We start from the raw sequence: 25725 nt of genomic DNA on the forward strand, positions 1-25725 counted from the left end.
CAAACCTGCAGCCTGCAAAAAGGAGACCCCCAAACACAGTAAGATAAGCAAAATGAGAAGACAGAACAACATACCGCAGATGAAGGAGCAAGATAAAAACCCATCAGACCTAACAAATGAAGAGGAAATAGGCAGTCTACCTGAAAAAGAATTCAGAATAATGATAGTAAAGATGATCCAAAATCTTGGAAATAGAATAGACAAAATGAAAGAAACATTTAACAAGGACTTGAAAGAACTAAAGATGAAACAGACAATGATGAACAACACAATAAATGAAATGAAAAATTCTCTAGATGGGATCAATAGCAGAATAACTGAGGCAGAAGAACGGATAAGTGACCTGGAAGATAAAATAGTGGAAATAACTACTGCAGAGCAGAATAAAGAAAAAAGAATGAAAAGAACTGAGGACAGTCTCAGAGACCTCTGGGACAACATTAAACGCACCAACATTCGAATTATAGGGGTTCGAGAAAAAGAAAGGGACTGAGAAAATATTTGAAGAGATTATAGTTGAAAACTTCCCTAATATGGGAAAGGAAATAGTTAAGTCCAGGAAGCACAGAGAGTCCCATACAGGATAAATCCAAGGAGAAATATGCCAAGACACATATTAATCAAACTGTCAAAAATTAAATACAAAGAAAACATATTAAAGCAGCAAGGGAAAAACAACAAATAACACACAAGGAAATCCCCATAAGGTTACCAGCTGATCTCTCAGCAGAAACTCTGCAAGCCAGAAGGGAGTGGCAGGACATATTTAAAGTGATGAAGGAGAAAAACCTGCAACCAAGATTACTCTACTCAGCAAGGATCTCATTCAGATTTGATGGAGAAATTAAAACCTTTACAGACAAGCAAAAGCTGAGAGAGTTCAGCACCACCAACCAGCTCTACAACAATTGCTAAAGTAACTTCTCTAGGCAAGAAACACAAAAGAAGGAAAAGACCTACAATAACGAACCCAAAACAATTAAGAAAATGGGAATAGGAACATACATATCGATAATTACCTTAAATGTAAACGGACTAAATGCTCCCACCAAAAGACACAGATTGGCTGAATGGATACAAAAACAAGACCCATATATTTGCTGTCTACAAGAGACCCACTTCAGACCTAGAGACACATACAGACTGAAAGTGAGGGGATGGAAAAAGATATTTCATGCAAATGGAAACCAAAAGAAAGCTGGAGTAGCAATTCTCATATCAGACAAAATAGACTTTAAAATAAAGACTATTAGAAGAGACAAAGAAGGACACTTCATAATGATCAAGGGATCGATCCAAGAAGAAGATATAGCAATTGTAAATATTTATGCACCCAACATAGGAGCACCTCAATACATAAGGCAAATACTAACAGCCATAAAAGGGGAAATCGACAGTAACACATTCATAGTAGGGGACGTTAACACCCCACTTTCACCAATGGACAGATCATCCAAAGTGAAAATAAATAAGGAGACACAAGCTTTAAATGATACATTAAACAAGATGGACTTAATTGATATTTATAGGACACTCCATCCAAAAACAACAGAATACACATTTTTCTCAAGTGCTCATGGAACATTCTCTAGGATAGATCATATCTTGGGCCACAACTCAAGCCTTGGTAAATTTAAGAAAATTGAAATTGTATCAAGTATTTTTTCCGACCACAACACTATGAGACTAGATATCAATTACAGGAAAAGATCTGTAAAAACTACAAAGACATGGAAGCTAAACAATACACTACTTAATAACGAAGTGATCACTGAAGAAATCAAAGAGGAAATTTAAAAATACCTAGAAACAAATGACAATGGAGACATGACGACCCAAAATCTGTGGTATACAGCAAAAGCAGTTCTAAGAGGGAAGTTTATAGCAATACAATCCTACCTCAAGAAACAGGAAACATCTCGAATAAACAACCTAACCTTGCACCTAAAGCAATTAGAGAAAGAAGAACAAAAAAACCCCAAAGTTAGCAGAAGGAAAGAAGTCATAAAAATCAGATCAGAAATAAATGAAAAAGAAATGAAGGAAACGATAGTAAAGATCAATAAAACTAAAAGCTGGTTCTTTGAGAAGATAAACAAAATTGAAAAACCATTAGCCAGACTCATCAAGAAAAAAGGGAGAAGACTCAAATCAATAGAATTAGAAATGAAAAAGAAGTAACAACTGACACTGCAGAAATACAAAAGATCATGAGAGATTACTACAAGCAACTCTATGCCAATAAAATGGACAACCTGGAAGAAATGGACAAATTCTTAGCAATGCACAAACTACCAAGACTGAATCAGGAAGAAATAGAAAATATGAACAGACCAATCACAAGCACTGAAATTGAAACTGTGATTAAAAATCTTCCAACAAACAAAAGCCCAGGACCAGATGGCTTCACAGGCAAATTCTATCAAACATTTAGAGAAGAGCTAACACCTATCCTTCTCAAACTCTTCCAAAATATAGCAGAGGGAGGGACACTCCCAAACTCATTCTACGAGGCCAACATCACCTTGATACCAAAACCAGACAAGGATGTCACAAAGAAAGAAAACTACAGGCCAATATCACTGATGAACATAGATGCAAAAATCCTCAACAAAATACGAGCAAACAGAATCCAACAGCACATTAAACGGATCATACACCATGATCAAGTGGGGTTTATTCCAGAAATAAACAAGGATTATTCAATATACGCAAGGATTCTTCAATATACTCAAATTAATCAACGTGATGCACCATATTAACAAATTGAAGGAGAAAAACAATATGATCATCTCAATAGATGCAGAGAAAGCTTTCGACAAAATTCAACACCCATTTATGATAAAAACCCTGCAGAAAGTAGGCATAGAGGGAACTTTCCTCAACATAATAAAGGCCATATATGACAAACCCATAGCCAACATTGTCCTCAATGGTGAAAAACTGAAAGCATTCCCACTAAGATCAGGAACAAGATAAGGTTGCCCACTCTCACAACTCTTATTCAACATAGTTTTGGAAGTTTTAGCCACAGCAATCAGAGAAGAAAAGGAAATAAAAGGAATCCAAATCAGAAAAGAAGAAGTAAAGCTGTCACTGTTTGCAGATGACCCGATACTATACATAGACAATCCTAAAGATGCTACCAGAAAACTACTAGAGCTAATCAATGAAGTTGGTAAATTAGCAGGATACAAAATTAATGCTCAGAAATCTCTGGTATTCCTATACACTAATGATGAAAAATCTGAAAGTGAAATCAAGAGAACACTCCCATTTACCACTGCAACAAAGAGAATAAAATATCTAGGAATAAACCTACCTAAGGAGACAAAAGACCTGTATGCAGAAAATTATAAGATACTGATGAAAGAAATTAAAGATGATATAAATAGATGGAGAGATATACCATGTTCTTGGATTGGAAGAATCAACATTGTGAAAATGACTCTACTACTCAAAGCAATCTACAGATTCAGTGCAATCCCTATCAAACTACCACTGGCATTTTTCACAGAACTAGAACAAAATATTTCACAATTTGTATGGAAACACAAAAGACCCCGAGTAGCCAAAGCAATCTTGAGAATAAAAAACGGAGCTGGAGGACTCAGGCTCCCTGACTTCAGACTATACTACAAAGCTACAGTAATCAAGACAGTATGGTACTGGCACAAAAACAGAAAGATAGATCAATGGAATAGGATAGAAAGCCCAGAGATAAACCCACGCACATATGGTCACCTTATCTTTGATAAAGGTGGCAGGAATATACAGTGGAGAAAGGACAGCCTCTTCAATAAGTGGTGCTGGGAAAACTGGACAGGTACATGTAAAAGTATGAGATTAGATCACTCCCTAACACCATACACAAAAATAAGCTCAAAATGGATTAAAGACCTAAATGTAAGGCCAGAAACTATCAAACTCTTAGAGGAAAACATAGGCAGAACACTCCATGACATAAATCACAGCAAGATCCTTCTTGACCCATCTCCTAGAGTAATGGAGATAAAAACAAAAATAAACAAATGGGACCTAATGAAACTTCAAAGCTTTTGCACAGCAAAGGAAACCATAAACAAGACCAAAAGACAGCCCTCAGAATGGGAGAAAATATTTGCAAATGAATCAACTGACAAAGGATTAATCTCTAAAATTTACAGGCAGCTCATGCAGCTCAATAACAAAAAAATAAACAACCCAATCCAAAAATGGGCAGAAGACCTAAATAGACATTTCTCCAAAGAAGATATACAGACTGCCAACAAACACATGAAAGAATGCTCAACATCATTAATCATTAGAGAAATGCAAATCAAAACTACAATGAGATATCATCTCACACCAGTCAGAATGGCCATCATCAAAAAATCTAGAAACAATAAATGCTGGAGAGGGTGTGGAGAAAAGGGAACACTCTTGCACTGCTGGTGGGAATGTGAATTGGTTCAGCCACTATGGAGAACAGTATGGAGGTTCCTTAAAAAACTACAAATAGAACTACCATATGACCCAGCAATCCCACTACTAGGTATATACCCTGAGGAAACCAGAATTCAGAAAGAGTCATGTACCAAAATGTTCATTGCAGCTCTATTTACAATAGCCCGGAGATGGAAACAACCTAAGTGTCCATCATCGGATGAATGGATAAAGAAGATGTGGCACATATATACAATGGAATATTACTCAGCCATAAAAAGAAATGAAATTGAGCTATTTGTAATGAGGTGGATAGACCTAGAGTCTGTCATACAGAGTGAAGTAAGTCAGAAAGAGAAAGACAAATACCATATGCTAACACATATATATGGAATTTAAGGGAAAAAATGTTATGAAGAACCTAGGGGTAAGACAGGAATAAAGACACAGACCTACTAGGGAATGGACTTGAGGATATGGGGAGGGGAAAGCGTAAGCTGTGAGAAAGCAAGAGAGAGGCATGGACATATATACACTACCAAACGTAAGGTAGATAGCTAGTGGGAAGCAGCCGCATAGCATAGGGAGATCAGCTCGGTGCTTTGTGACCAACTGGAGGGGTGGGATAGGGAGGGTGGGAGGGAGGGAGACGCAAGAGGGAAGAGATATGGGAACATATGTGTATGTATAACTGATTCACTATTTTATAAAGCAGAAACTAACACAACATTTTAAAGCAATTTTACTACAATAAAGATGTAAAAATTTAAAAAATTAAAAAATAAAATTATTATGCATAAATGAAAAAAAATATGAAAGGTGAGAAGGGGCTTCCTGAATCAGATATGTAAAAAGAGATACTACAGAGCTATAATAGTATAATAATATGGTACTGACATACCAATATGCAAGTAGACAATAGAACAAAATAAATAGCTCAGAAGTAGACAAGGTGTATGGGAACTTGATATTGTTAAAGATGGCACTATAAAACAATGAGGAAGGACAGGTTTTTTGTGGGTTTTTTTGCGGCATGCGGGCCTCTCACTGTTGTGGCCTCTTCCGTTGCGGAGCACAGGCCCCGGACGCACAGACTCAGCGGCCATGGCTCACATGCCCATCCGCTGTGCGGCATGTGGGATCTTCCCGGACCGGGGCACGAACCTGTGTCCCCTGCATCGGCAGGACTCTCAACCACTACACCACCAGGGAAGCCCAATTTTTTAAAAAGCGATTGGTGGGACTTCCCTGGCTGTACAGTGGTTAAAACTGTGCTTCCACTGCAGGGAGCTCGGTTTCAATCCCTGGTTGAGGAACTAAGATCCCACATGCCATGCAGGTGCAGCCAAAAAAAAAAAAAAAAAGAAAAGAAAGAGAGAGAGAGAGAGAGATTGGTGAAAAAATGGCTTCAAATATGAAGAAAAATAAAGCAGAATTCCTACCTTACAACTTAGAGAGGAACTCCACATGAATTCAAGATATAAGTATAAAACAACTAGGAAGCTAATGAAAGAAAATGTTGGGGAATAGTTGTGATATAGTGATGAGGAAAGGCTAAAACCCCACATATCAAAAGGTTAGAAAATGTGATGCATTTAAGTATATCAAAATGAAGAATTTCTGCTCAATGAAGGACAGATTACAAACTTGAAAAACATAATTGCAATATTTAAAGTTGACAAGGAACAAACATACAGAAGCCCTGAAAGCAATTAAATAATACAGGAAATCCAAAGAAAATGAGCAAAATTTCTCGATAAGTAATAAGGGGAAATGTGAGTTGTTACCAAGTATTTACAGAGATGCTTCATTAGTAATCAGAGAGATGCAAATGAAACAATGAGTTACCACTTTAGCCTGATAAAGATGGAAAAAATTAGAAAGTTGGGTAATACCAGTTTTGGTGAGGATGTGGAGAGATCAGAACTATAGTCTATAATCCATTACTGCTGGGGGTATAAAAGTCACAGCCATTCTAAGAAACAATAACGAAGTACATACAGTCAATTCTCATTATTTGTGGTAGTTATGTTCTATAAAGTCCCTGTGAATACACTCACTCTCACTCTTCTAGGGGGAGCACAAGATTAATTTCCTGTGAGCCTCTGGTCACAACATTTTCGTCAACTAATGTGATCAAGTACATAACGTTGTTTTATGCGTGTTTCTGATTGACATATACACACTACTATATATAAAATAGATAACTAATAAGAACCTACTGTATAGCACAGGGAACTCTACTCAATACGCTGTAATGACCTATATGGGAAAAGAATCTAAAAAAGAGTGGATATATGTATATGTATAACTGATTCACTTTGCTGTACAGCAGAAACTAGTACAATGTTGTAAATCAACTATGCTCCAATAAAACTTAATTTAAAAAACCCTCATTTAGTGTATATTGTTAATTCATTAACATTGAACTCATGGCCAACAGCACTGTAACTCATGCCTGAGTGAAACTTATCTAACACATGTATTTTCTCCAGAAGGCACATCACAGACTTTTCATGCCTAGGAGCCCTAGACACCACTTGAGCTCTATGCTTGGGTACAAATTTAAACAGGGAGATTACCAAAAACTAACAAAAATGCTAAAAACATGGCAAAAATAGACCATGGAAAGGACACCTGTCCACAGTATGAGTTGAAACAAGAGGGCAGAGTGTTGCCTTGTTAGACCTCAATTGGGTACATGCACATGGTGACTCAGATATTTTGCTGCTCTGGGCATGTCCCTGAGTGATCCTGAAAGTGTCATGAGTATTGGTTTTAGGGTTAGTGAGTAAGCAAATATACAAATACAGAATCTGCAGCTAATGAAGAGGGACTATGTTTAGCTAAAGTTAATGCACACCCATGACTAACCTGTTTGACACCTTGTTCTATATTTCAGGGAGAATCCTCCATGGATTCATACAAGGACGTACACAAGGACATTTAACAAGACACAGTGATAGCAAAGAGTTGGAGGCAATTAGGTGTCCTCCACTAGAAAAGTGAAATGTAATGAAATCATACTATGGAATATCAGTAGGAACCAATGAAACTAGATCTATAAATAGCAACACAGACAGATCTAAAAAACAACTGAGTGAAAATGTAAGAAATAAACAGAGACATGTAACATAACTCTTTTTATGTCAATTAAACGTGTACATACATGCACACAACACCACTACCTACTTTTCAAAGATATACTTAAGGACATACAGCAAACACATCAGAGTGGGTGCTTAAGTGGGAAAGGGGAATGGAATGGGAATTGGGAGGTTGGAGATAAAACAATCAAGGAGCCTACACAGACTAACAGATATAATGAGCTCAGAACTCTTTTCTCCTAATGTTCAAAAATTTAAAAAGTTCAATGTGAGGGAATTATAAAGTGCTAAGGGGACACATACAAAGGGCATCGACCTCACTTTTCAGGGTGAGTTACCAGGGCCAGCTCCCCTGAAAAAGTGATGTTTCAGGAGAAGCCTGACTAACATTTCAGCTGAAATGGATAAAGAGGAAGAGGGCTTCAGGAAGAGAGAAGAGTGAGTTATTGGTGAGAATGAGAAGTTGGTGTGTTTGGGAAACTGAAAGAAGTTCAGAATTGCCATGAGGGTAGCAATGGTGAGATGTGAGGTCAAAGAAGTCATTTAGGGCCAGATCATTGAGAGCCTTTAAGTTATATTGAGGGTGGTAAGGTGACCAGGTTTGTATGTCAGAAAACCCATTCTGGCCATTTATGAAATGGAGGGTGGGCAGAGGGATGAGGAGAGAGGCTGTTATGCTCATTCAGGAGACAGAAGGTGGTAACATCTGCACCAGGGTGGATGAAGTGTAATGGAGAGGAGTGGACACAGCCTACAGATATTTGAGATGAAATTTCCCAGTCTCACTCAAATCTTCACAACAACTACCTGACACAGATAGGGCCAGGTTTCAAATGCCTGCTTTCCCACCCCACTTTTTTTTTAATAGATCTTTATTGGAGTATAATTGCTTCACAGTACTGTTAGTTTCTATTGCACAACAAAGCGAATCAGCCATATGCATACACATGTCCCCATATCCCCTCCCTCTTGAGCCTCCCTCCCACCCTCCCTATCCCACCCCTCTAGGTCATCGCAAAGCACTGAGCCGATCTCCCTGTGCTATGCTGCTGCTTCCCACCAGCCAACTATTTTACATTCGGTAGTATATGTATGTTGATGCTACTCTCACTTCGCCATGGCTTCACCCTCCCACCCCATGTCCTCAAGTACATTTTCTATGTCTATCTCTTTATTCCTGCCCTGAAACCAGGTTCATCGGTACCCTTTATTTTAGATTCCATATATGTGTGTTAGCATACGGTATTTGTTTTTCTCTTTCTGACTTACTTCACTCTGTATGACAGACTCTAGGTCCACCCACCTCACTACAAATAACTCAATTTCATTTCTTTTTATGACTGAGTAAATACTCCATTGTATATATGTACCACATCTTCTTTATCCATTCATCTATCATCAGTGGACATTTAGGTTGGTTCCATGTCCTGGCTATTGTAAATAGTGCTGCAATGAACATTGTGGTATATGTCTCTTTTTGAATTATGGTATTCTCAGGGTATATGCCCAGTAGTGGGATTGCTGGGTCATATGGTAGTTCCAGTATTAGTTTTTTAAGGAACCTCCATACTATTTTCCATAGTGGTTGTATCAATTTACATTCCTACCAACAGGGCAGGAGGGTTCCCTTTTCACCACACACTTTCCAGCATTTATTGTTTCTGGATTTTTTGATAATGGCCATTCTGACCAGTGTGAGGTGATACCTCATTGTAGTTTCGATTTGCATTTCTCTAATAATTAGTGATGTTGAGCATCTTTTCATGTGCCCCTTGGCCATCTGTATGTCTTCCTTGGTGAAATGTCTATTTAGGTCTTCCGCCCAATTTTTAACTGGATTGTTGTTTGTTTGTTTGTTTGAGGTACGCGGGCCTCTCACTGTTGTGGCCTCTCCCGTTGCAGAGCACAGGCTCCGGACGCGCAGGCTCAGCGGCCATGGCTCACGGGCCCAGCCGCTCCGTGGCACGTGGAATCTTCCCGGACCGGGGCACAAACCCGTGTCCCCTGCATCGGCAGGCGGACTCTCCACCACTGCGCCACCAGGGAAGCCCTATTTGACACTTTTAAGAAGATACTTTTTACATTTTATCTGACATTCTTATTTCTTTCCACAAAAGAGTTGGTATCATTATGTAGCTTATTCATGTAAAGGGAAGCCCCAGTGGTGTACTTTTGGCCCTGCTATAAGTCATTCTTTCCTTCAAAAAACATTTTTGATTGCATTCTCTCTTCTTGGCACACAGGTATCCTGGGAGCAGGATTAACTACATCTAAGGGTCAAGGGTCCCCAGAATGCCCTGGGTCTTGGGGACATGTTATTTTGGTGATGGCTGCTTTGACATCCTTATTCCTCAGCGTGCAGATGAGAGCGCTGAGGACAGGTGTGAGAATAGCATGCACCACGTTGTCCATAATGTGGAAGTCAAGGGGTAGGTCAGCCCTATAGGCCACATAGGCTATGGCAATGGATGAGTAGTAGGTGCCAACCAGGAGGTGGGAGCTGCAGGTGGAGAAGGCTTTTGAGTGTCCTTCTCGGGAGCTGATGCGAAGCACTGAGGCCAGGATGTGGGCATAGGAAAGAAGCACCAGGAGGAGGGGCAGGAAGGACACCACCATGGCGATGCAGAAGCCCATGAAGGTCTGGGGCGTGGTGTCAGAGCAGGAGGCCTGGACCGCAGCCAAGTGGTCACAGAAGCAGTGGTAGATGTGAACAGTGTTGTTAAAAGCCATGTGGAAGGTCTGCAGCACTGCTGGGATGGGCAGAAGGAGGGCAGTGAGCCAGGCACTGGCTGCCAGTGCAGCATTGGTCTGTGGGGTCATGTGGACAAGGTAGTGCAGTGGGCAGCAGATAGCCACATAGCGGTCACAGGCCATGACCACCAGGATGAAGGCTTCAGAGCAGTTAAGGCCATGGAACAGGTGCATCTGCAGGAAGCAAGCAGAGAAGCTGAGGTACTGGTCCCCAAGCAAGAATAGGGACAGAATCTTGGGGACAGTGGTTGTAGTAGAGAGGATGTCCAGGGCTGAGAGGTTGATCAGGAAGAAGTACCTGGGCTTGTGGAGGCTGGGCTCTGCCACCTCGGCCACCAGGATCAGCTCATTTCCCACCAGAATGAGCAGAGAGATTAAGAGGAAAATCAAGAAGACAAGGAGGAAGAGGGATTCAAGCAGAGAGGGGATGCCCACCAGGTAGAACACAGGTGAGGAGTCCTTTGATCCATTACAGGTGGCTTCCATAGTGGGTCAGGGCTGGTTATTTGCAGACAGACACTGGAAACATCAGTACATATCTGGAAACCAGAACAACCAGGGAAACATTAACTAGAACATGCATCTTTTTGTTTCCAACCATGGATCTCAATCCTAACTGTTTCTTTGTGCCTGGAATTTCATTGCACAACTAAGATGCTCAGGATAGTGAGTTGTCTAGTGAGCAATGGTTAAAAAGCTGGTCCTGTCTGGTGGGCAAGAGCGGTGAACATAAACACCTGAAGGGCTGTCAAGGGACAGGTACAACACTTACAAAGAACTGGGGCCAGTATTAGCAGCTCCAGGGACCCAGAGAGCCCCACATATGGAATAAGTTTCTTACAATTAGAACTATCCCATAAGGCAAAAGACTGGTTTGAGAATGAGTGAATTCCTTATAATTAGAGGTATGCAAAGCTGGGGACTTTTGAGCTGAAATGGTGCACAGGAGGTTTAACATTTAGATAGGAGCTAGATTAAAAACCCTTAAGCAACCTTCTGACCCTAGATCCATTGGTTCTTTTTTTTAAAAAAAAGGAACATAAATGAACTACATCAGTCAGACTGTGGAGGATTCCCTTTCTATGATACCTTACTGATAGGAAGAGCTGTATCCCCCAAGGGCTGCTACAGAATGCAGTCCGCTTCAGCCAAGAACAGCTCCCCTTTCTGTGCAGCTGCTGCTGGGACTCTGTCTCAGTCTAACCTGGGTCCTTGTATCCTGTCTATTTGTCATATCCAGAGACCAATCATCCTGATTTGCTCAGAACTGCCTGGTTTTAGCACTGCAAGTCCCATGTCCCAGGAAATCCCTTAGTCCCTGGCAAACTGAGATGTCAGTCACCTTGCGAGGGCAGAGGCATTGTATATGGCTTTGGTAGAAGGAGTCATTTCCTGAAAGGAATCCAAGTGGAAGATAGAGTCTCCCCCTGGTGGGAAAAAACAAACTCCAGGGCACTTCCTGGGTCACTCCATGGTCTTCCCCCTCCTGGCTGCTGCAGCTCAGCAGGTGTCACTGTTAAGCCACTTCATGCCCACTGCTCTGGGCCCAAGTTCAGAGGGCATCACAGAGAACTGAAAAGTCTCAGAACCAGTGTCAGGAGAGAAGGCCAAGCACTCTTCAGAGAGTAACTCTGCTCCCAGGAGGCTGTTGAAGAGGGTTACTGTGCGTGCGTGGAGGCCCAAGACCCCCGAAGCGAGACTGTCCAACCCCGAGAACTGAGCTGAGGGAAGTGTCGACTCGCCCTTCACCTTGATTAAGTGATCCCGGGCCAGGTTATGCTGATGTTCAGATCACTGCCTCCCTGCCCCAGGGACCCCTGGAGCAGATCCACTTGGTTTTCCAGGACCACCTCCAGCTTCTCCCTCTTCTAACAAACCCTTCTCACGCCACAAAATATGTAAGCGTGGAAATGGCCTGCAGATAGTTGAGTCCCTGACCCTTTCTTGCACAGATGAAAAGTCAGGCCGGGGACTTCCCTGGTGGTCCAGTGGTTAGGACTCTGAGCTTCCATTTCACAGGGCGCAGGTTCAATCCCTGGTTGAGGAACTAAGATCCCGAAAGCTTGGAGGCCAAAAAAAAAAAAAGACAAGTCTGGCCGGGGTGGGGATGGGCAGCTGCCCCCAGGTCAACAGCTGGTCTGTACCAGACTTGGTCCTGGAAATCAGCCCTCAGGCTCTGGTCTTGGACTCTTTCCACCAAGCCAGGCCACCTGGAGGATTTGGAAGCTCTGGTTTCCACCTGGGGAAAAAATAGGCCGAAAGTTTTATTTTCCTCTCTCCATTTCTTAGGCTGATGTCAGAGACAGTTACGGATTTCTGTTTGGTTCTGAGGGTGTTTTCAAACAGTTTCAGATGGTCTGGTTACTAATTAGAGGCAATACAAAGCTAGAAAAAAAATGCTCTTTTCAAGAAATGACTTAAGGAAGAGGTGAACTGGGCACATCTGCATGGAAAAAAGTCATGACAATCAGGTCCCGTGTCCTGAGCAGAACAGTTGTATACCTGGTGCCTGGTAGTTGTAGCACATATACACAATGGAATATTACTCAGCCATAAAAAGAAACAAAATTGAATTATTTGTAGTGAGGTGGATGGACCTAGAGTCTGTCATACAGAGTGAAGTAAGTCAGAAAGAGAAAAACAAATACCATATGCTAACACATATATATGGAATCTAAAAAAAAAAAAAAAAAAGGGTCTGAAGAACCTAGGGGCAGGACAGGAATAAAGACACAGACGTAGAGAACGGACTTGAGGACACGGGGAGGGGGAAGGGTAAGCTGGGATGAAGTGAGAGAGTGGCAAAAACCAAAAACCCCTACAACTACAGTTTCAGTAGTTGTGGCTCACGGACTCTAGAGCACAGGCACCAGGCACCTGGTACCTGGCTCATAATAAACCCTCAACAAATATTTTTTAAATAAATGAACTGATTAATGAAAGGGTTAACCTGAGTTAAACTGAACTTTTTCCCATAATGGACTAGTCAGCAGGGATTTTTCTTTTCACATCTAAATTGACAGAATGCACATTTCCGGGGAAGCTGCTGCAATTCTGAGATGCTGTTCCCTCCACTGGCTGGGCCCATGTAAGCAGGTTTTGCAAGGTCTGCGGGGCAATCCCAGAACATCAGAGCCAGAAGCGTCCTGAAAAGCAAGCACGTAGTCTAATCCCCACAGCCCTCCTCCCATTTTTCAAATAAAATAACTCAGAGAAGGGAGTTACTTGCTCAGTCAAGGTCACACAGGACCTGGAAGTCAGACTCCGGGCTCCCTGCCGGGTCTCCCAAGGGTCCACCACGGGAGCGGCGCTGAAGCATCCCTGTCTGGCAGCCCACATCATTCTTGTATCCCTCACCAGTCTGAGGATTCCTTGGGGCTGGAGACTGACCCTGACTCCTTTCCTATAAAACCAGGATCTCAGTGTGGCCCAGCGCCTGGCTTCTTCATGTTTCCACAGAGCTGTCCTGACCACCTCAGGGCTTTCCCTCCAGCATTCCTGTGGAATCACACACTTCACCCTGTGGAAAGCTTCTGGTCTTGCTCCCCTATTGCTGCTGATAGGGAGGAAGAGGCTCAGAGAGGGGCTATGCCTGGCCCAAGTCACACAGTTAGCGAATCAGCAACCAGCCTGCAATGCTGTAAATTGGGGCAGAAAGATTTTAGCCCATCTCCCTTCTCGTAGGGCCCCTCTCATAGTGGGGTGACGGTCCCTAATTGCCTGTCCCCTTAAACTGTGCCCTTCCAGAACCTTGTCCCTCCTTGGGCTCTGACAGGCTCTGGGCACTTCCTTTGCAGCCTTCATGCCTACATAAGGGGGGGCTCAGCTCACCTGCGACCGAGGCCACTCCAGCTGCCCCTTCCTCTCCCCAAGCCAGCGCTGCCTCAGTGGGGAGGACAGGTTGGGGCTGAGACTGGTTCCATTAAATCCCCAGGCCCTCCTGTCCCTAACCTGCTGGATCCTCTCCCCGAGGTCCCTTTCTAACAGGGCCCTGTGTAATGCTTTTCTGAGGACTCCCAAGTGGCTGGTTAGCAGCTACCACTGGGCTTGGCTGATGTTAGAACAACAAGATTAACAGTCCTCACTGGGGCACAGAACTTGGAGGTTTTCCCACCTATTGAGCAACAGTTCACAGCCCCACATGACAGGTGAGGAAACCAAGGCTCAGAGGTGAAAGGAATTGCCCAGGTCACACAGCAGGCCGAGGACAAGGCAGGATGGAGGTCTCAGATTTGCTAACTCTCAGTCTAGCCTCTGAGCCAACCAACCACACAAATGAGACAAAGGTTGTGAAAAATCTCTATATAACTGTAAAGTCCTGTGCTGTTGGCCAGGGGATGGGGGTGTGGGGACCCTTCAAGTGTTTTGAAGCTAGAGGAACAAGTGTGACAGAGCAGAGAGCCGCTCAGGTTCCCAAATCCTCACTCCCTCTCACTCGCTTGCCCTCTCTTACTCTCACTGTTTCTTAGATGCCTTATAACTCCAAGTCCAACCTCCTCCAGGGAGCCTTCCGTGACTTATCTTCCTCCAGCTCCCAGGGCTCTTGCTCTCCTCTGGATTAACCAGGCTGACTGCCTATGCAGTCCACTTTAAAGATTAGAAGGGGACTTCCCTGGTGGCGCAATTGTTAAGAATCTGCCTGCCAATGCAGAGGACATGGGTTCAAGCCCTGGTCCAGGAGGATCCCACATGCCACAGAGCAACTAAGCCCTTGCACCACAACTACTGAGCCTGTGTGCCACAACTACCGAAGCCCACATGCCTAGAGCCCATGCTCTGCAACAAGAGAAGCCACTACAATGAGAAGCCCGCGAACCTCAACGATGAGTCGCCCCTGCTCGCCGCAACTAGAGAAAGCCCGTGTGCAGCAACGAAGACCCAACGCAACCAAAAATAAATATAAAATAATAAATGAATTAAAAAAAAATTAAAATTAGGAGAACTGAGGTTCATCATTCATTCCACATTGAATGAAGCTGGCTTTGTGCTGGGTGCCTGAACACAGTGAATTGACAGAGTCTAGTGGGGGTAGCCTATGGAAAAAATTGACCACCAATCATATCCAGTGTGATCCGTGCTACTATAGAGTTGCAGGGCTCAGAGGAGGGAACAAAGTAGGTTTGCATGATGGAAGACAACTTTCAGGTGGGTTGTGAATTATAAGCAGATGAGGAGCGCTCTGCAGGCCAATAAGGCAGGGACAAAGTGAGGAAAGGGTGGAAAAGTAGATGTGTTAGAGGGGCAGATAGAAGTGCGTTTGGGATGCAGCATAGAGGGAGAGACTGGGAGTCTCAAAAGATGAGGTCGGCCGGGGCCAGAACCAGAAGGGTCTCGAATTCCAGGCCAAGGAATACGAAGCCAGTACGAGGACACTGGAGAACCAGGGGCGGCCTTCAGGCAGGGGTTTAACAGATGCTTGTTTCCGAAAGATCCCACCCATTGCCGCGTGGAGAAGGGATTCAAGCGGGAGAGGCTAGAGGCAGGGAGGCCAACCAGGGAGATGGGTGGTGAGGAGAGAAAGAGGGAGAAGGAGCAATGATAATGATGACAGAAGCTGCTGCCCTTTAGTGAGTGCTTACTTGTACCAATGACTGTGCCCTGGTGGTTACATACTTGGTTTCAGTTCTTCTGATCAGTGGTTTTTATTACCCTCGTTTTTATCATCCAATTGTCTTCAAGGCCTACACTTCTTAACTATCAAGAATCAGATAGCTCTCCAAGAGGCAGCGTTGTCAGAATTTGATAACTGCACATGGAAGGGTGCAAGATGACGCTCGGCACTCTGACTTGGGCGATGAGGCAGATGGCGGTGATGTTGGCTGACCTGCAGAACATGGCGGTGGGCAACAGGCAGTGTAGGTGAGAAGATTTTGGAGGCACATGATGAGTTTGGTTTTGGACATGTTGCATTAGAGGGACCCATGGGATATCCAAGAGGGGTTGTCCAGCAGGTATTGGAGGGTTTAAGTCTGGAGCTCAAGAGAGAGAGCTGAGTTGCTGACAAAGACTTGGGAGGGCTATGCTTTATGGAGCTAGGGAGAGAGTGTAGAGTGAGGACAGGACCTTGGAGGAAACCAGCATGAGACAGAGGCAGAACAAGAAACATCTGCAAAAGATGCTGGGAAAAACATGGCCACAGAGAATGGAGCAAAGCCAGGAGAGTATGATATCACAGAGGCACTCCAAAGGGCACATGTGGCCAGCAGCAGTAAAAGCTGCTGGTGTGACAGGAAGGATGAGAAGTGAAGAGTGTCCAGGAGATCCAGCAAGGAGGAGGTCAATGGGGACCCCAGGGTGAACAGGTCCAGTGGAACGATGGGAGTGGAAGTTTGGTGGTGTGGACATTTGGTGGGTAAGTAGAGAGAGTGGATAACATTTTCAAGATGTGTGGCTGTGAAGAGATGTGGATGGTTGGAGGGCAATGAGGGATCAGGGAGGATCTTGCTATATTTTAAAATTGGAAGTATTTGAGCAGATGTCCCACCATTTGTTGGTAGGAGTTAGCCAGCAGAGAGGGAGAGGAGGAAGGAATGGTCAAAGAGGAAGAAAAGCGGGCTTCCCTGGCGGCGCAGTGGCTGAGAGTCCACCTGCCGACGCAGGGGACGCGGGTTCGTGCCCCGGTCCGGGAGGATCCCACGTGCCGCGGAGCGGCTGGGCCCGTGAGCCGTGGCCGCTGAGCCTGCGCGTCCGGAGCCTGCGCTCCGCAACGGGAGAGGCCACGACAGTGAGAGGCCCGCGTACCGCAAAAAGAAATAATAATAATAATAATTTTTTTTAAAAGGAGGAGAAGTGGATCTTCTGAGCCCAGCGTCTGGACTACTAGTAGGAGAGAAGGAGGTTTAAAAGAGAGAGAAAGGCAAGATTGCAGATTTAGTGCTGCAGGGGTAGGGGGGCAAAGTTCACGTAAGACAAGAGTGGTGGGAGAATTTCGTGAAGAGGCTGAGATTGCAGGGGAGTTTCTTCTCCACTGGATGGGTCTGAGAGGCCATATAGTGGATATATGCTCAGATCCTGGCGCCAGACCAGTTTGGGTTCAAGCCTGGCTGGGAGCTCTCTGAGACTCTTTCTGCTTCTGTAGAATGGGGGTTTGTTTACTGAGTGCAAGCTCTGTGCTAGTGCGGTGCAGGTTGGGAAGAGGTGAAGGGTGCCAGCAGATGTCAGAAGCGTCTTCTACCCAGGTTACACAACCCTGTCCCTCTCTCCTGGGACCGTGGGGAGGCCCATAACATTCCCAGTCCAGGTCTCACCTACCTGAGAAAGTGGGGAGGTCCAGAAATGTCTCTAGGAGGAGTCTGTGTATCACAGGAACATTTTTGAGCTCAGAACAGAAGACAGCCTGGCCCTCTAAATTCCGCCCGAGTGCGGGTCAGCTGCCTAAGCCGCTCTGCCCTGGAAAGTCGTCAGTGATGCTCTGTCTCTCTCCGTCTCACCCCTGCTGCCCGTCACCTTCACTGGTGTCAGGCTCCCACAGATGCGAGAGGCTGGAAAAGGAAGGTGCCAAGGAGGAAAGGGAAGTTATAAATATGTCCAGGGAGAGACTGGGCTGCCTCCCGGCGTGGGCAGGAGGCTCCTGGAGCTCTGGGGGGCCTCCAGCATGCTCATCACTGTCGCCATCCTTCCTGCCACCAGGAGGCAGTGTGGCATCAGCTTTGGGGGCCAAACGCACTTGGGTTCAAATCCCAGCTCCTCCATTTGGGCAATGACGTCACTTCTCTCTGCCTTTGTCTCCCCTTTGTGAATTGGGGCGATAGTGCCAGCAATATTGGCCGGAACGAAGGTTTAGTGAGACACGCCAGGTGAGAGTTCTTTGCAAACTGTGAAGTGCTGTGAAGAAGTATTCTATACCATCACCACCACAGCCACTGAGAAGTTACCCCCTGGATGTCCTCCCCTCTGAGGCTTTTCATCCTGGAAGGCTGGAAGCAGAGGACCTGGCTGAGGAAAGTTCCCTGGGGGTATTAGCAGTCTGTTTAATACTCATTGGCTAAGGTCATGTAGAGAACTAGAATATCATCCTGACCACATCCATGTTCTTTCGGGAACCCAGTCAAAGGTGCTATACTCAGTGCTCAACTCTGTATAAAACCTCACGGCTTAGTGACTGATGGACAGATGACTGAGTCCTCAAACCAGTCCTTTGGGACAGTTAAGTGCCAAGGTTAAGGACATGAGCTCTGGGACCAGATAGCCTAGGTTAAAAACTGGTCTGCCTTTTACCTGCTGTGTAACCTTGGGCAAGTCTCCTAACCTCTCTGTGCCACCGTTTTCTCCCCAGGTGAGGGGACTTGTGGTCATGTCTGGTGTACCTGTGCACTGCTGGGCCAGCCTCCTAGGGTGAGGGGGCCCGTGGTATCGGCCACGTCAGAGCTCAACGTGCACTGCTTTCACAGCCCCCTCAGGTAGGGGACTTGTGGTCAGTGGTCACGTCTGGGGCACATCTGCTCTGCTGTCACAGCCTCGTCTGAGGGGGTGACTTATGGTGAGTGGTCAGGTCTTAAGTACAAGTGCACTGCTGTCACTGCCTCCTCAGGTGAGGGGACCTGTGGTGACCAGTCACCTCTGAGGTACCCCTGTACTGCTGAGACAGCCTCCTGTGGTGAAGGGGCTTGTGCTATTGGTCACGTCTGAGGTACACTGCACTGCTGTGACAGCCCCCTCAGGTGAGGTCAAGTGTGGTTAGCGGTCACGTCTGAGGTACACTGCACTGCTGTCACAGCCTCCTCAGGTGAGGGGGCTGTAGTATCTGTCACGTCAGAGGTACACGTGAAATGCTATGAAAGCTTCCTCAGGTGCGGGGAAGTGCAGTGATGGTTCATGTCTCACCACATGCCTCTGGCCTGTGGAGCTGTGACATCACTGCATGTGTATCTCAGACCTGACCACTCACTGCACAACACTAACCTGTGCAGGGTAGGACGTGTAAGGTTATCATGGGTAGTTGGGAACATTGACTAAGCTGATACAAGTAAAGTACTTTGAACAGTGCTTGGCCCGTAATGAATGTCAGTCATAATTATTGCATTCATTTTATAGCCAAGGACACTGAGGTTTAGAAAAAGGAAGTAACTGTCCAGGGCCACGTAGCTCATCGTTTGCTGAGCTCAGGCCCAGGGGACTCCAAAGAGTGGATTGGTTTGCTTACGCTGAACTGCCTTCTTCCCTTGTGGCTATTTCTAGAAGATAGTTGATATTTCTCACTCAAGAGAGAGGAGTCCCCAACCTAAGGACCCTTAGGAGGAGATTCTGTGGCCCTCTAGGCTCCCGGTCTGGGCCCACCTCTGATTCAGACACCACCGTGAAACCCGCTTGCCGGAGAGATCCACCCGTGCCCTTGCCAGAGACCAGGCCTGCCCCACGTGGGACAGTTCAGGCCTGGTCTCTCCCCTCCCCGAGGAAGACACATCTATGTTCCACTCAGAGAACAGAAAAAAAGAGGGGACAGGCATTTTAATAAGGACGGCACCACTTCAATGTTGAGAGAATTTTACATATGAGTGCCAGGAACAGTTGGAGTGAGTGAATCTAGGAAACATGTGTGCAGAGTGGAGGGAGTGTGTACGCTTGGGGTGGAACATGAAAAGGAGAGAACCAAGCAAAGTGCAAACTGACAATGCTCCAAATAAACAGCCCTGAGGAAAACAGCTTAGCCTGTTCCAGCCCCTCCTGAGAGACTTAGAACAGAGAAAAGTTGGGTGTCCCACCCTGGCCCAGACTGGGCCCTACCGCCAGTCAGAACCCTCCTTGCCTGTACAGTTGTCACTGGAGCATCTGTGGAGGACCAATCTGGTCAAGAAGCAGCTGCCCGCGCTCAATCTGCTTCCTGCCTTCTCCATCTCCAGGCTCATAACCCCATCAGGTGAGGAAGTGACTCATCTTCCTAGGTGAAGCATGAGGCGTGCTTCCCCAGCAGCTGTCATAAACTCTGCCTGAGTCACAGAAATGAATCCCGGGCAGTGAAGGCCCTGGATGTCTATAGATAACCCCTGCAGTCCTGCCACACTTGCTTTCCCCCAGAGAACAAAATGGTAGTAATGCTTGTTGAGTACCTATTAACTACCTACCAGGCACTGTGCAAAGTACATCCACTCATTAGCCCCATCCTGCAGATGAGAAAACAGAGGCATGAATAATTAAATAACACATGGGTATGAAGTTTCGGTTTGGGAAGATGAAGTTCTGGAGATGGATGGTGGTCATTGTTCCACAACAATGCGAATGTACTTAATGACACTGAACCATATACTTAAAATGGTAAATTTCACGTTTTGGATATTTCACATACACATTTCACGTGTTACACACCAAAAACCCCTACAAACAAGCAAAGAATGAACACAGCTACCAAGTGGAGAAGCCTTGGTAGAAGTCCTGCCCCAAAGGTTTGTTCTTGTACCTTTTCCTCTCACTTGCAAGTGGAGATTCTGATCTGGCAGAAGACAGAGAGGTAAGGGGCACTCCATATCAGGCAGAGAGAGATGGGTTTATCCTGAGGGCGCTGGGGAGTGGGGTGGGAGCAGGGTTTGAAGAAGGGAGGGGCATGGTTAGATTTAAGGGCTGGAAAGTTCCCTCTGGCTCACAGGAAGATGGAGACCGGAGGTGGGGAGGAGGCTGGGACACGGCCCGGGCCAGAGCTGCTGGTGGCCAGGACCAGGGCAGTGACGGCAGCATAGGAAGAAGCGGGCCGGTCTGAGAGACGGGTGTGGAGGAGAGGGAGAGAGGGGAGCAGGCAGTGACTGCTCTCACTGGGCTCCTTCTGGCCTGTCCATTTCAGCCTCCTCTGACAGTCGTCCTTCCGGCCCCTCCTCCTGGACTGCAGTCTTAAAGGGAGAGCCTGGGACACCGACCTCCTCTCTGGCCCCCAGGGGGCAGTGTTACAAAGTCTGCAGGACGTTGGGGCCCTGGCAGCCAGGGGCAGATGCTTGCTCCCCTTGGTCTCCACTCCCAGCCTCCGCTGCCCCCCTTCCCCCATGTCCTCTCTCCCAGGAGCCAAATCATTAATAACCGTAATCCCTCATGTCCTGCACTTGACACTTTACAAAAGCAGTGGTACATCCATTAGCTCATGTTCCTTCCCCAAAGACGGGGGGTTGGGGGGGGCAGAGCAGAATGAGACCTACTGCCACCACTTTATAATAAGGAAACTGGGGACCAGGCAGGACATAGGACCTGACCAGTCCTATGTGTGTTGGTGTGTTGGACCAGTGTGTTGGAGGCAGAGGCAGGGTTGGGAGCCACTGGCCAGCCAGTGCCCAGTCTGGACCCTGTGAGAGGGGACAGCTTGTGGCACCCACAGAACAACAGCTGTTAACAACTTGAGTGCCCTCTCACCTCAGAGGGCCTTCCCAGTGATCGAGTCACATGGGGTCATCAGTGAGGTCAGAATGACCTGGCCTCTGATTTACTTCTATCGCATCCTCTGCTTCTAGAATTACAAGAGTCATCGCCATTATCATCGCCACCACCATCGCCACCGTATTAATAATAATGGCTCATGTCTGCTCAGCTCTCAGACTTAGTAAGCACTAATCCATCAACTCACCTGAGCCTTAGGACAGCCCTGGGAAGGTATTTCACAGACAAGGGCCCTGAGGATCAGAGACGGCAAGTGACCAGCCTCAGATCACCCAGCTAGGTCTCCAGGGAGTTTCCAGTCTCCTGGGAGAGCTACGCACATACAGAGTGAGATGAGTGAGATGATTGGGTTTAGTGCAGCCCTGCCAGGAGGTTTCCCATCATCTCTACGGATGAGGATACTGAGTCTCAGAGATCTTCTTACCGGGTCAGGATTGAACCATCTGATGCCCACTCTCATGCTCTGCCTGGGCACAGGGCTGCCACTTTCAGGGAGGAATGTAGAGTTTCCAGCAGACACCTACGTGCCTGCAGACCCATGATTCTCCTCACCTAGTTGGGAAATTTGCTGCATTCTGATCCAGGAGCCATGCCAACAAAGATGGGAAAGTCCTGAACCCTTGGCAGGGAGAAACTGAAGCCCACGGAAAGACTGGGACTTCCCTGTGGTCATGAGCCAGCACAGCCTGCCTCTCTCCAGCCTCAGTCTCCCAATCTGCAAAAGGGAGGGGATGAATTAAGTGAGCTCCAGGTTCCTTCCTGCTCTGACCTTCTGAGTACCACGGGTCCATCCTTGCTGTCTTTGGCTCAGACCCCAGCCCCAGCTGTATCCTCCACATGTAGCCCTGGGCAAATCACATGGCCTCTCTGAGTGTCAGAGTCCTCATGGGTGAAGTAAGTATGCACTGCCTTCCTTGGGCAGATCTAATGAGCCATGCATGAGAGCATGTCGGCACAGCTTGCGGTCTGACCCCCAGGCAGCATCTGGGGGTAGGGATGGCTGAGGCTCTGACCGAGGCCATTACGTGTCTGCCTGGCCGAGGGCCCATTTATAGATATCTGCTCTCTGGCTGCCAGGCCAGAGGGAAGTAGGAGCAATGGTGCTGATGTGGCAGTTTAGAGCCTTTCTCAGGAAGGAGCCTCCGGCCCCCCTTCCCCTTCCCCCACTGCCCTGCCCCCGCATCTTCTGGGCATCCTCACAGTGACCCTCAACACAGTCCTGAGGGTGGGCCATTTGGTATCACCATCTTCATTTAACAGGTGAGAAGACTGAGGCCCAGAAAGGAGAAAGGACGTGCTCCAAGTCCCACAGCAAGGTAGTTACAGAGCTGGGACCAGAATTGAGGTCTCGAGGCTGGAGCCCAGGACTCTCCCCTTGTACCCAAATTCCTCTTTTGCCTGGCTTGCAAAAAGGCCTTTCCCCACGTGGGATGACTTAAAGAGGTAAAGGCTTGGGTTCTGTGAACGGCTTGGGGTTTCAAAAGCAGCATCAGGCTTGACACAAGACACAGGAGTGTGCAAACATCATGGGGCCCTGGAAGCTGCAGAGCTCTGTAAACTGTGCCAGGCTTTGCCAATGGTATGGGACTCTAAAACTTAGACATCAAGCTTTGCAAACTGTGGGAATCCACAGATGGTGCTGTGATCCACATACATCATGGGGCTCTGTAAAATGCACAGGGCTCAGCAAACATCACGCTGGCAAGTGGCAAAGGTGGGGTGCAAACCAGGTTGGTTGAACCTCAAGTTGGGGCCACCCAGAGTGGAACCTCACTGCAGGATTAACCCAAGAGCTATCTGAAGGCCTGTTAGCTTAACTCCCAGAGATCCCAGGGATTGGACTTGTGCTCTAGTTCCACGGCTGAGTTCAGGAATATTCTTGGACCTGTGTCAGTCTGGGGAGGCTGAGGTGATACATGAAGGCTGCTCATGCCTGAGGTTACTGTATGTTCTGTGCCCTGTGGGGTGCTGTGCATGCTTTTACTCAAAGGTTGGTGAAATGAACTTAGCCAGCCAAGCTGGTCCCAGCATCTTTCCATGTGCAGAACTTCTGCAGACTCTGGGTCTAAGAAAGGGGCAAGTGAGCCTCCAGAAAGTCGAAAGGACCCTTCCCTCTCTCGACCATGCACCTGTAATTTGCAGTCTGGAAGGCTGCACCTCTGCCAATCTCTGTGAGGACTCACAGTACCTGTCTGAAGGATTTAGAGAGAGAGAGAGCCAATTTGGTTTTCTCGAGCAGGATTTCTATCAACGCAAGCCAACTGTTGACCTTTCCCTGGGTGGTAGTCCTGCATTGCCATTTCTGGTCTCTCAGAGACTCACTCACACTACGAGTATCTATCAAGGGCCTACTATGTGTCAGGCCTATCTGCGATTATTTCAGATACTCCCCCTTCCTTCTAGCATTCCATACAGCCACTGGGAGCCAAGTGGGGCTGATGTGTGTCTCTCTGTCGTTGCACCCCAAAAGCTGAACTCCAATCCCACATCCCTATATCATGCAAAAACTCTATTGGATCTGGGTCGGGTTCACTTCTATATGTTGGATTTGGGGAAACCCAGAGGTTTTCCTCAGAAAATGCGGCCTGGGTAGAGGAAAAAGCCTGGTCCCTAGCATCAGAGGCTCAAGGCGTGATCCCACAACCTACTAGCTAGGTGACTTCTGGGCAGTTACTGAGACTCAGTGCCTCATCTGTAAAATGGGAGAATAAGTACCTGGTCCACAAGGTCATTAGGAGGGCCAAATGGAAAGTGAAAGTGTGGAGCAAGGAGGAAGACCAGGTTCCTTGCCCTCTCACTGCCCAGCTCTGAGTCCCACCCCTGCCATTCCCTTCTCTGAGCTCCAGGCCTCAGGCTTGGATTCTTTTTCACTCACTGAACTTGCACAGTAGCCCTGTGAGTGAGGACTATTGTCCCTTCTTTATAGATGAGGCAGCTGACGCTCAGAGAGGTGCAGGGACTTGCCTAAGTCCACTTGACTGGCGAATGACAAAGCTGAGATGGGACTCAGGTCTGTCTGGCTCCAAGGCCTCCATCCTCAGTCTTCAGTGCAGAAAACTCTGGGAATCTCATATGTCCTCTTCTCTCCACCCTTCCCCCACTGAGATGGCCATACTCTTTGGAGCTGCTACCACGAGTCCCTGCCCTCCCCCAGAGGCGCTGGCCACTGTGATTCCCGATGGATAGAGTCCCTCCTTGCTCTGGATCTGAGGAGCTCAGAGAGGAGATAGGGGGTCAGTGAGAGGTGATGAGAGCTTGAGGGGGACAGAGGTTCAGTGAAGGAGGACAGTGGGGGAAAGTGGCTCTGTATGGGGCTCCTGGAGGGTGAAAAATGTTCTGTAACTGGGACAAGAGCTCGGTGTGGGAGGAGGCTCAGAGCACGAATGGGAATGCAGAGCAGAGACTGGAAAATCAGGACTGAACGACCCCAGGGCTGGGAGGGGCCACCCGTCCACATTCCCTCTGCCCCTCACCTCTCCACTGCTCACAGGAGAAAATATCCAAGGGAAGTGCCAAGCCAAGAGGCTGTGAAGGAACAGGCTGAGGGGAGGCTGGTCAGCAGCCTCCTCCCATCAGCGGGGCTGGATCTAAACAAACACATCCTCCTCCACAACTCTGGCCCTGGGCTGCCCCAGCCAGAGATCAGAGGAATTCAGAGAAAGCGACGGAGAGAAGGAACTAGTGACTAAGGGAGATAGGCACTTGGAGAGTAGGGTCAAGTTTGAGCAGGGCTTCCTAACCCACTTGGAAGAGGTGGCTGCTGTCCACTGTGGCCCAAAAAGCATCGATCGACCCGGTGCCTGGAGTCCCCACGTTGGCGCATCCCTGCTGTGGTTCCTTGGCTGCTGTCTACAGAAGCCCCAGATAAGTTCTCACTCCCTCTCTCCCACTAAGCTCCAGTCCTGAGATTGAAATAGGGGCTGAAGCTCACTGCACCTCAGAAATCATGGGACCCAGGATAGGTAAGTCTGGACAAAGTCAGAAAGGGGCATTGGGAGGGAGTCTGGGGCCCACGTTCCCAGGGCGAACGGTGAGGCTGTAGGGGTAACTTGTGCGCACTGGGGTGGGGCAGGAGTTCGCAGTTCCCTAC

At 46.9% G+C, this 25725-nt stretch overlaps 2 protein-coding genes across 2 annotated transcripts in view; one reads left to right on the forward strand and one right to left on the reverse strand.

The window, feature by feature from the left end:
* Positions 1–9809: 9809 nt before the first annotated feature.
* On the reverse strand, positions 9810–10769 carry OR2AT4 (olfactory receptor family 2 subfamily AT member 4). The gene has a single exon (XM_007455038.1). The coding sequence runs from the start codon at positions 10767–10769 to the stop codon at positions 9810–9812; it is 960 nt and encodes a 319-aa protein (XP_007455100.1).
* A 14556-nt stretch (positions 10770–25325) lies between these two features.
* Positions 25326–25725, forward strand: part of SLCO2B1 (solute carrier organic anion transporter family member 2B1) — a 51651-nt gene continuing 51251 nt past the window's right edge. Inside the window, exon 1 of the mRNA XM_007455023.1 lies at positions 25326–25597. Coding sequence (XP_007455085.1) covers positions 25582–25597 — 16 coding nt within the window. The 5' untranslated portion in view covers positions 25326–25581. The remainder of the gene's footprint in view (positions 25598–25725) is intronic.

This window comes from Lipotes vexillifer, unplaced genomic scaffold, assembly GCF_000442215.2.
Source record: "Lipotes vexillifer unplaced genomic scaffold, Lipotes_vexillifer_v1.1 scaffold1693, whole genome shotgun sequence".
Lineage (NCBI taxonomy): Eukaryota > Metazoa > Chordata > Mammalia > Artiodactyla > Lipotidae > Lipotes > Lipotes vexillifer.